Below are 10,368 nucleotides of genomic sequence, written 5' to 3'. Positions count from 1 at the left end.
AAAAAAAAAAAAAAAAAAAAAAAAAAAAAAAAAAAAAAAAAAAAAAAAAAAAAAAAAAAAGAAACAAAGAAAAGAAAAGAAAAAGAAAGTGACAGTCTGACCGTGGTAGAATTAGAACAAGTAAACACTTGTCAGTGTGTACTGATGGCTGAAAGATGCCTTGCCACCAGCTATCAAATGGCCAAGGATATCAGACAGTTTCATCTGAAAATCATGGATACCATTCTTGAAGGTGGACAAACACATTTTCCTGAACACTGTCCTGGGCTAAATAAGCAGAACCTTTTGGAGGGCCCCTTGCAGGGTGGGCAGTGTCACTGGGACCATGCCATAAAGCCAGAGGCTACATTAAAATTGCGGTGATTGCTAGGCACTGTGGCTCATGTCTGTAATCCTAGCACTTTGGGAAGCAAAGGCAGGAGGATTACTTGAGCTCAGGAGTTCAAGACCAGCCTGGGTAGCACGGTGGGACCTCACCTTACAAAAAAGTTAAAAAATTAGCAGGGTATGGTGGTACAAACCTATAGTCCTGGCTACACAGGAGGCTGACTTCAGAGGATCATTTGAGCCTGGGAGGTGAAGGCTGTGGTGGGCTATGATTATGGCACTGCACGCCAGCCTTGTCATTCTCCCCTGGAAAAAATCAGTATCACCACTCAACCTAGGGTTTCCCCAGATGAACTTTCATGGCTCCCCAGTCTTTGGTTGAGTCCTAGTCAGTCTAAGGAAACTTTTCAAAACGTTATCCCCAGACAGCCATTAAAGCTTACCTAGACAGAGGATTTAGGAGGAGAGGAATGCAGGTATGTGTTCATTTAACATGTTTACTAGCCTGTGCTAGGTGCAGTGGAAAAAGGATGAGCAAAGCAGACAGATTCCTGCCCTCACAGAACTTACAGGCTTGTAGGTTTGGATAAAATAACTGTGAGGGCCTTAGAGAGTCCTATTTTTTTGGCAAGTTAGACCCTTGGACTTATGGGTTAGAATTAAAAGTTCGTGGGTTAGCCTAGGTCTCTGCTATACTTTGGGACTCCTCTGTTTCTTCTTCATTTCTATTTCTAGATGCAACTGAATTCACTTAGTCTGAATCTAAATCAGGGAAACTGGTGGCTCATGGACTAGGTTTCATTTGTGCATTAGAAACCAGGGAATTCAACACAAACATCCAGATTGCTGATTTTTCTTAAGAGTTGGAAGTTCCACTGACACTGGGACTTGAATTCCTGCTTGGTGATGACAAGCTGTAGCTGAACAGCTGCTCACCCAAATAGATGGGTCATGTACTTTCTGGCTCACCAAAGTCCCCACCACTCCCTAATGCCTTACATGACACTGTTCACTGCTATTCTCTACCTGCCTCCTGTGGACACGTAAGTCGATGACCCCAATCTATACAAATACTGTCTTACGTGAGTGGTGAGGTTGTCAACATTCTAAACACGAACAAAGTGGGGAGGAAGAAGCTAGTTTGAGGCCCTTGCCTACCTGAAGCGGGGTAAGGGAAAAGCACCACCTCTTGTGGCAAGCAGGCTGCTGTGTGAGTGGACGTTCCAGCTGCTAACTCTGTTCCATGGTCAGGAAGAGATCCACGAATGCTTTAGCATGGGGCCGAAGAGCCTTATCCTCATACCCTCATAGCATTGAGGTGACCTCTGCCTTTCCCATATTGGCCAGGAGGACTAAGGGAGCATTCTGGGCATGGCAAGTATGGTGTGGTCCGCCAACCAAGTGCTCATGCTCCGAGCTCTCTGCTTTATCGTGAATTGCAATGAACAGGACCTTGGCCTATTAGGATATGATATGCTAGCTCAAGAGAGGTCCACTGAGGGATCGGCGCTCTTCATGAGAACCTCAGAAGAGCAAATTTTACACTCAGTATGATTCTACCGAATTAGGGATGCAGCTCCGTTTACAGTCTTCAGCAACATTTAAGAAATGAAATCAGGCCCATAGTGACACAGATATGTATCAAGTATACAATCTCCCACATTCATCGAAAGCAACTTGGTGACTGTGTTAATTTAAAGGCCATGCCTATTCTTCACAAAATAGTAGAGATCTGTAATTCTTTTACAATGGAAAATAATATTGGTTATCCTTTTGGGACAGCTTCACATAGTTTTATAGAAGCCCTTCAAAGAACAGAAATGGAGAAAAGGAGAATTCTGCCATAGCTCAAGATAAGTTTGGTTGTTTTAGCCTTGAGTTTTCATAAAGGATCCATCCCTTCATGAAAATTTTCATAAAAGCCTCACCTCAGCTACAGCTCTATGGATGTACAGAAAGGCGAGGGCCTGACCTTGTCCCAACGGGAAGGGAAATAACTGCTGCCTGCTGTGGAGGAGACCCGAGAACCACCATGGACCCCTGGTTTCCATCCTCGCTAGCCCGCCACCAATGGAGCATGTCTTTCTGGAGGCGCTGGGCTCCTTGGCAGGGAGTGAGGAGCGTGCTGGTCCCTTACCTGGGGCAGCGTTCCTTTCACGAGTGCGGGGATATCAGCTTTGGAGTAACCAACGGCTGCTAGGCCATCATCAACATCCAGATCAAATAAGAATTTCCGGAGCGTGTCTGCCAACACTGGCCCTGCATCTTGGATCCTGGCAGTGCGGGTGTCAGCTCCTAGAAGACATAAAGCGCTGACTATAGGGAGAGAGGAAGAAACGGGCTCTGGGTGGAGTTCAGTCACAAGATCAGTGAATACACCACGCACACCCACAGGGTCTCCCTATCGCCCAGCACAGGGCCATCGTGTGCTCCCCAGGAGGGCCCGAGTTGGCTGGGGGAGCTCACTTAGCTCTGGCATTTCAGAGGGACTGCCAAGTCCTACATGCTGGCCCCTCGTGTGGTGGGAAGGAGAGGAACAGAGACAAGAAGAGAAGTGCAGAAGGAGGCAAGAGAGTTGGCTGGTGCTGTGATGGAGGAATGAATATTTGAAGAACACACAGCTTACGTAATTTCAAGGCTTGGAATTTGCTGACATCTAGAGGTGTATGTGTTCAACGTCTTTTCCCACAGCAACATCTTAGAAAAAGGTCCTTTGCAAACACCCTGTGAGACAAGCTTACAGAAGTACAGAAGCTCCAAAATTAACCACCAAAAAGGAAGAACATAAGCACGACAAAAATGGATTATGTGTGAACAGGGAAGAACATTTTTCTCCTCTATAGCTAAAAAACTTTTAATTTTAGATTCTGTTGCCAAAGGGCAGGGTAGGTTCCTCTAGATAAATATTATAAAACCAGCTGGGCAGGACCAAGAACATGCAGACTCTCAGAAAACAGCATTTCATATGCAGATAATAATGGTATTGATGATGGGGAAGAAGATTCATAAGGGCAGAATTTTTACGTGATTAGTAATTAAGAGGCAGGGCCTGGTGGCTCACATCTGTAATCCCAGCACTTTGGGAGGCTGAGGCAGGAGGACATTCGAGTCCAGGAGTTCAAGACCAGCCTGGGCAGTACAGTGAGACCCTGTCTCCATTTAAAAAGAAATATATATATATATATATATATAATATATAAAAATAAAAAAATGCACATAATCATGGAAATGGGAATCTGGAGAAGCCATGCAGGGGGTTCTTCCCTCAGGCAGGGTGACAGAGGAAGTTCCCAGAGGAAGGGAACTAATTTCACAATCCTTAGCACCTTGCATTCCGATGTATTCTAGCCAAACGCATTCACTGCCTAAAGTAAAGCCCTCTACAGAGTGCGTTGTTATATGAAGTCTATGCAAAATGCCCCCTGCCATGGTCTAAGACCACTTTCTCTTGTATTGTTCAAAAGAAGACCGTGATTCCTTTCATCTCCATATTGAAGCACATTATTAAATCCGTTTTTAGCTTCCTCTTCCATGACAGTGAGAACTCTTAGGAATCCAGGAAAAGGTATGAATAGAACCAGATACAAGGCTGGCTGGGAGAGCAGCCGGATGAAAGGTAAACCTTGCCTGACAAGACCAGTCTGTATTAACAAGCGGCAGCTAAAATATGGATTAGGTGGAGTGGTGACACATGATACGAGGTTTATGAAATTTTTATGTTCCTGGGAATGCTGCCATAAAACACACCATAGAAACCTCTGCATTTTCCTATGAAGTGTTACAGAAAAAAAAAAAAAGACATAGTAGGAAAAAGAATACATCAGTCTAAAGCTAAGAAAATCTAAGATGACATGGAGAATAAAAATATTTCATAGTGTGGGGCAGCTAGGTGTAGATAACATTAAAACTTCCCAATCAAGAAGGAAGAATCTATGGGTTCTTCCAGCCTGGAATTTGTCTAACAGAGAAACTGCCTTGTCAGTAATGTTGCCAGTCGCCTGGAGTGTTAATTTTAAGTTCTCTAAGATTTTCCCATTTACCATAAATATGGCCTATGATTTGAGCTCTCCACTTATTTACACACTTTGCATATTTACATAGGCAGCTGAGTCCCAACATATGGCTGAACATCTCCAGTCTGAAAGCGAAAACGGACATAGATCCTTGGAAGAGTTGCACTGCTTCCTCCCAACACCCTCTGGGAAATGGAGCCCCTGGCCCCTCTCAGTGGCCCTGGGCTTGTGTCATTAACATTCCCAGCACAGCACCTGGGACTCAGCGGGAGCTTCTGCAGGAGGATGTCTGCGGTCCTTCCTACCTCCCTGGAAATAATCTCTCCAACGGCTGAGCTCGGAGAGCATAATGAAGTTTTCTTTTTAGCCTTTCCCTTCCTGCCCTAACTAAACACAAGTGGCGGAATAAGATGTTTTGCAAGTTAATAAAATATTCAAGTCTACTTAAAAGAGTTCTTGTATTAGCAAAACGCCAACATTTTACTTACCACGAAAGCTATCCTGAATATAATTTTATTTCTGGTAAGATTCAGAAGGCACTGTGGATATCTCATTATTGACATTATTTATTTTATTCTACAGTATGGCAAACAGACTCTTCTTTCAGGATATTTTTATAAAGTTTCTAATTGATGAGAAGCTTTGCAGGCTTTGGTGAGAAAAAGTTTCTAGTTGTTTTGATTCTCTGTAAATTGAGAATTTACTCTTGCTTCCTGATTTAGATTCATTTTATTATTGCACATAGCAAAAGTCATTTATAACATTAAAAATATAGAAATAATTCTACTTTCCCTTGAGATGAAAACAGGAAACAGTATTACTACAAACGTAACAGACTCAATATGCTCAGAAGCATAATAATGACAGAATTTTAGTGCTATACAGGGCTTTGGTCAAGTCACTGACATTTTTAATCAATATATTTTTATTTAAAAAATATTTTTAAAGAAACAGGGTCTCACTGCATTGCCCAGGCTAGTCTCAAACTTCTGGGCTTAAGCTATCCTGCCTCAGCCTCAGCCTCCCAAAGTGTTAGGGTTACAGGTATGAGCCACTGTGCCAAGCCTGAAATTTAATTATTAATATTGTTTGTTCGTTTATTTATTTATTTATTTGAAGAGAGTCTCACTCTGTCTCCCAGGCTGGAGTGCAGTGGGATGATCATGGCTCACTGCAGCCTCAACCTCCTGGGCTCAGGTGATTCTCCCACCTCAGCCTCCCGAGTACCTGGGACTACAGGCTTGTACTACCATGCCCTGCTAATTTTTTGTAGAGAAGAGTTTTTGCCATGTTGCCCAGGTTGGTCTTGAACTCCTGGGTTGAAGTGATCCACCCACCTCGGCCTCCCAAAATGCTGGGATTACAGGTGGGAGCCACTGTGCCTGGCTGGTCACAGAATTTTGAGTAATGGTTCATACCCAGTATTTCTGCTGTCTCCAGGTGTCTTTCTGGAAACATCTGAGCCGTGAAAGTGAACACCGCTGGGGATGTGAGCACCACAGAAAGGCCATGGGGCTGGGGAGAAACGAAACTCGGTGACTGGCAGATGGCAAAGCTGTTCTTCCCTGCATAATCTAGATATTAAATTACTTTACCCCATACTCTGATCAGGCAAGAATTGGCAAATATACTTATGGAACCTGGGAGGATTATAATATTTAATTAAAGAATTTATTCTTATGATTTTACCACCAGCGGGTGATCCACATTGTAATCCTTTGCTTTATACGTCTTCACTAAACCTGAAATTGGGTAAGACATTCCATGGCTAGAAAAGAAAGAAAATCCTTACATTGATATACAGTTATTGAAATTCAAGTCAACAATAGAAAGATACTCTATGGGGGTGCCTGTCACAGTCTCTAGACGGTATTACTATCTCCAAAAGTGGTATGTTTGGCTTTCTTGGATGTAAGGATTTACTATGCATTCTAGGACACATTCAGGTGCTCCAAATGGTCAAATTCAAGTGCTCGTAGAATTGTATGACATTAAAACGTATTGATTCAGAAGTAGCTCCCTAAACCCATTAGTTAATATTATGATCTCAAAGACTCGGGAATTCACTTTGAGGTTTCTGTAATAAGCTCTGGGCATGTGTTTTCTGTTTTTCCCTGGCATCTCCATGGCAGTGTGTGCTCAGATGATGTCGGGGGAATTTTGTGAGTCAAGGTGTGCTGTATTTGATGATGTACAAGCTTGACCCACCAGTGATCTGTCCCTCCAGTAACTGACAGATCCCTTCAAATATTACATACTCACGGAGTCCAATCAGAAATGACTATTCTAGCCTGAGAGGCTATGTTAATCGATTCCGGTTTGACTGATTTCTTTTGCCCGAATTCCACCTTAAGGATGTGTTTAGATTTAGATGATATTCAAGAAAAGGCATTCATGCTTTTTGTTTTTACTAAAAAATTCTTTTTTTTTTTTTTAGAGAAGATGTGTCTCACTCTGTCACCCAGGCTAAAGTGCAATGGTGTGATCATAGCTCAATGTAGCCTCAACTTCCTGGGCTCAAGTGAGGAAGGATCCAGCCAGCACGCTCAGTGAAAAATTATTTATATCCTCTTGAACTACGGATAAACAAATAGAAAAATATTACAGTTTTTTTGTTGCGTTGCTGTTTATTTGGGTTTTTTTGAGACAGGGTCTTGTGCTGTCACTCAGGCTGGAGTGGTGCAATCCTGGCTCACTGCCACCTCAACCTCCCTGGTTTAAGTGATCCTCCTGCCTCAGGGTGGCTGGGACTACAGGTGTTTGAGTAGCTGGGACTGCAGGCACACACCACCACACCTGGCTAACTTTTCTATTTTTTGTTGGTAGAGATGGGATTTCGCCATGTTGTCCAGGTTGGTCTTGAATTCCTGGGCTCAACTCAAGGGATCTGCCCAACTCAGCCTCCCAAAGCGTTGGGACTACAGGCGTGAGCACTGCGCTCAGCCATGGGTATTTCTGTAGGCTAGATTTCCCAGAAGTGAATTGGTGGGACAAGCGGCATAAATATTTTTCAGGCTCTGGGTACATTTTGTTCACTTGCTTTTTGGGAAAGTTGCCAATTTCTGTTCCCATCAGTGGCAGATCACCAGAGGCTGAGCATTCCTTGCACTCGCCCTAGCAAAGGCCTATTCATAATTTTCAAAGTTCACTGGTTTTCAAATTTAAAAGCAACATATCAATAAAGTTTCAATCAAAGAGATTAATTCTGGACTACTGACAAGCATTCTGATCCCTTTTTTTGGTGAGAGGTTGGGAGAAAAATCCTACATTTAAGTTTAAAAAATCTATAACACATGGTGAGTATGTGGAGAAATCAGAACTTTCACCCACTGCTGGTGGGAATGTAAAACGGCGCAGATGCCGTGGAAAACAGTCTGCCAGTGTCTCAAAATTTAAACATAGAATTACCATATGACCTAGCAATTCCGCTCCTACATATATGATAAGAGAAAGGAAAACCTATGTCCATAGAGAAGTTTGTGCTGAATCTACTGGCAACATTATTCATTACAGCCCAAAAATGTAACAACCCAAATGCCCATCAACTTGTGAATAGATATATAAAATGTGGTATATCCACACAATGGAATATTATGTGGCAATAATTAAAAAAATGAAGTACTGACACGTGGCTGAACCTTAGAAACATTGTGCTGTGAGAAACAAGCTAGACACAAAGGACCACATATTCTATGATTCCACATACATGAAATGTCTAGAATGGGGAAGTCTACAGAGATAGAAAGTAGGCCGGGCATGGTGGCTCACACCTGTAATCCCAGCACTTTGGGTGGCAGAGGTGGGTGGATCACCTGAGGTCAGGAGTTCGAGATCAGCCTGGCCAACATAGTGAAACCCCATCTCTACTTAAAAAATATAAAAAATTAGCTGGCCATGGTAGTGCACATCTGTAATCCTGGCTAACTGGGAGGCCGAGACAGGTGAATTGCTTTAACCTGGGAGGTGGAGGTTGCAGTGAGCCAAGATTGTGCCATTGTACTCCAGCCTGGACAACACAGTGAGACTATGTCTCAAAAAAAGAAAAGAAAAGAAAGGAAATTGATAGTGGCTAAGTATTGGGGAAGGACAATTGGTGTGTGACACAGCTAAGAGGTATGGGAATTCTTTTTGGGGTGATAAGATGTTCTAAAATTAACTGTGGTGATGGTTGTATAACTTTGTGAATATATTAAAAACTGTTCTGTACATTTTAAATGGGTGAATTATACTTTAAAAATAAGTTATTAAATCCATGACCCAATAAACCACATTCAATCTAAGAATACATTTAGGTTTGTACTTTAGCTGGTGGTAAAAAAAAGAAAAAAAAGAATTCATTTAGGAACATAAAAGAATACATTCAGGAACCACATTCAATTAAAGAATACATTTAGGTTTATACTTTAGCTGGTGGTGGAAAAAAGAAAAAAATACATTTAGAAACATAAAGTTAAATTTCTTACTTCTATAGCATATTTAAATTTTACCACCTGTCCTGAATTACAAACATTAAAAATTTTTTAAAGCAATAGCTGAGTAAAGAAATGAAATCTCAGATTTGCTCACCACAGATGAACACCAGCATTTCCAAAGCCGATGCCAGCAAAAGCACTTGCCAAGTGCATATGGGACCTTGCTTCAAGATCATCAGGATTTCTGACAGCCCTGCAAATGATATAAATACCTAACAATAACATATCAACATTGGTGTTTCTTACAGAATAAGGAGCTACCTTAGTGAAAGATATGGCGGGGGGGGAAAGAAATGCTACTTGGTAAGAAGAAAAATTAGGCAAGTTATTCAAACGATGCCTTGTCTTCTAAATGAAAACTGAAGGGAAACATATTTTCTGATCAACTGTTTCAGCAAAGGCATAATAAATAGGCTGTCAGCTGCTCATGTGATGTAAAAGCGCCGGGGGAGGCAATGCGCTGGTCCCTGGATGGCGAGGGCCACTTCAGGAAGGTGCCCTGAGACTCATTCTTCTTCTTCATTTGTCGGTGCTGTTGACAGCCCTGTGAAGGGATGTAAACATTCTCAGGCGCCTGGGGCTACCTATCAGCCAGAGCTTTCTCTCTGAGACACTACCTCCCATTGGACCCACCGGGGCCTCTTGGTATCTGTGGCTGCTGCACCTCTATGCTAACATTATTGTGGAAGTGGATGTTATTGTAGAATGAGCCTTGGCTTGCTCTGGGTGTCCCCAGTGCCACTCTGTAAAAGCAAATTCTCAAAGGCCCCTTTCTGATTGTGCACAGCCTTCCTGCACTCGCTGCTAAAACCTTGCTCCAGGGAGGAAGCCTGAAGACTGTCAGGGAACCTACTTTTCACGTGGGCTTCTTTGCAATTTTGCCTTGTGTAAAGTTCATGTTGCGAAATAAAAATGCACAGCCTTTTTTTCTCCTTTCATTTGAAATGGTCCTTTCACGTCGAATGGCTGGGTGTTCCTGCCTCCTTTCTGAAACCCCATGTTAGTTCTTTATTCCTCCAATGACAAGATGAAGTAGCAGATGATGGGGCTTTCAGACTTTCCTCTGTCCATCTCTCCTTATCTCCCACCACTGCACCTCTGCCAAGCTTCTGTCCCTGTCAAACGAACTGGCTCCTCATGATCTGTATCTGCTTGTTCGTAGTCAAGTGCTGCTGTGCTGTCCTGGGCATCTCCCACAAACCTGAAATAGTATTGGGTTCCTTCGTGTTGCTCTGCTACAAAATGCAATTCCAAGGCTTCTTTGTCAGTGGAGCCTCTAGCTCAAGGCCAGAGAAAGCACTGTGCTCATGTCTAGGCCTAGGGTACCTGCGGCCATTCTGTCCATTATGTATAAATGTAAAAGTGAGTCTGTCTTTGGGTGTGTACTAATATTTTAGGTATCAGCTTTCATCCTAAGTATATCTTTGCTCTCTTGAGAGCTGATTGCTATTTGCTCCCCTGTAGCCTATGGCTATGCATGTAGGTATATACTTATATTCATAAATCTTTCACAACCTCTTAGAAATGTTTTTACATTTTCTGCCTTTTATATCTTC

General features: G+C 42.6%; 1 protein-coding gene across 8 annotated transcripts in view; it reads right to left on the bottom strand.

Moving 5' to 3' along the window:
• The window catches only part of ADHFE1 (alcohol dehydrogenase iron containing 1), a 36,376-nt gene that overhangs the window by 5,821 nt on the left and 20,187 nt on the right, over nt 1-10,368 (bottom strand). For all 8 annotated transcript variants that reach the window (XM_017547484.2, XM_017547483.2, XM_017547489.2 and 5 more), the window contains 4 exons: nt 8,907-9,005; nt 6,030-6,108; nt 5,759-5,855; nt 2,465-2,622 (listed from right to left, as the gene is read on the bottom strand). In XM_017547484.2, the coding sequence (XP_017402973.1) occupies nt 2,465-2,622; nt 5,759-5,855; nt 6,030-6,108; nt 8,907-9,005 (433 nt within the window). The remainder of the gene's footprint in view (nt 1-2,464; nt 2,623-5,758; nt 5,856-6,029; nt 6,109-8,906; nt 9,006-10,368) is intronic.

The sequence above is a fragment of the Cebus imitator genome, unplaced genomic scaffold, assembly GCF_001604975.1.
Source record: "Cebus imitator isolate Cc_AM_T3 unplaced genomic scaffold, Cebus_imitator-1.0 Scaffold198, whole genome shotgun sequence".
Lineage (NCBI taxonomy): Eukaryota > Metazoa > Chordata > Mammalia > Primates > Cebidae > Cebus > Cebus imitator.
This window is presented reverse-complemented; position numbering and strand designations above follow the sequence as displayed.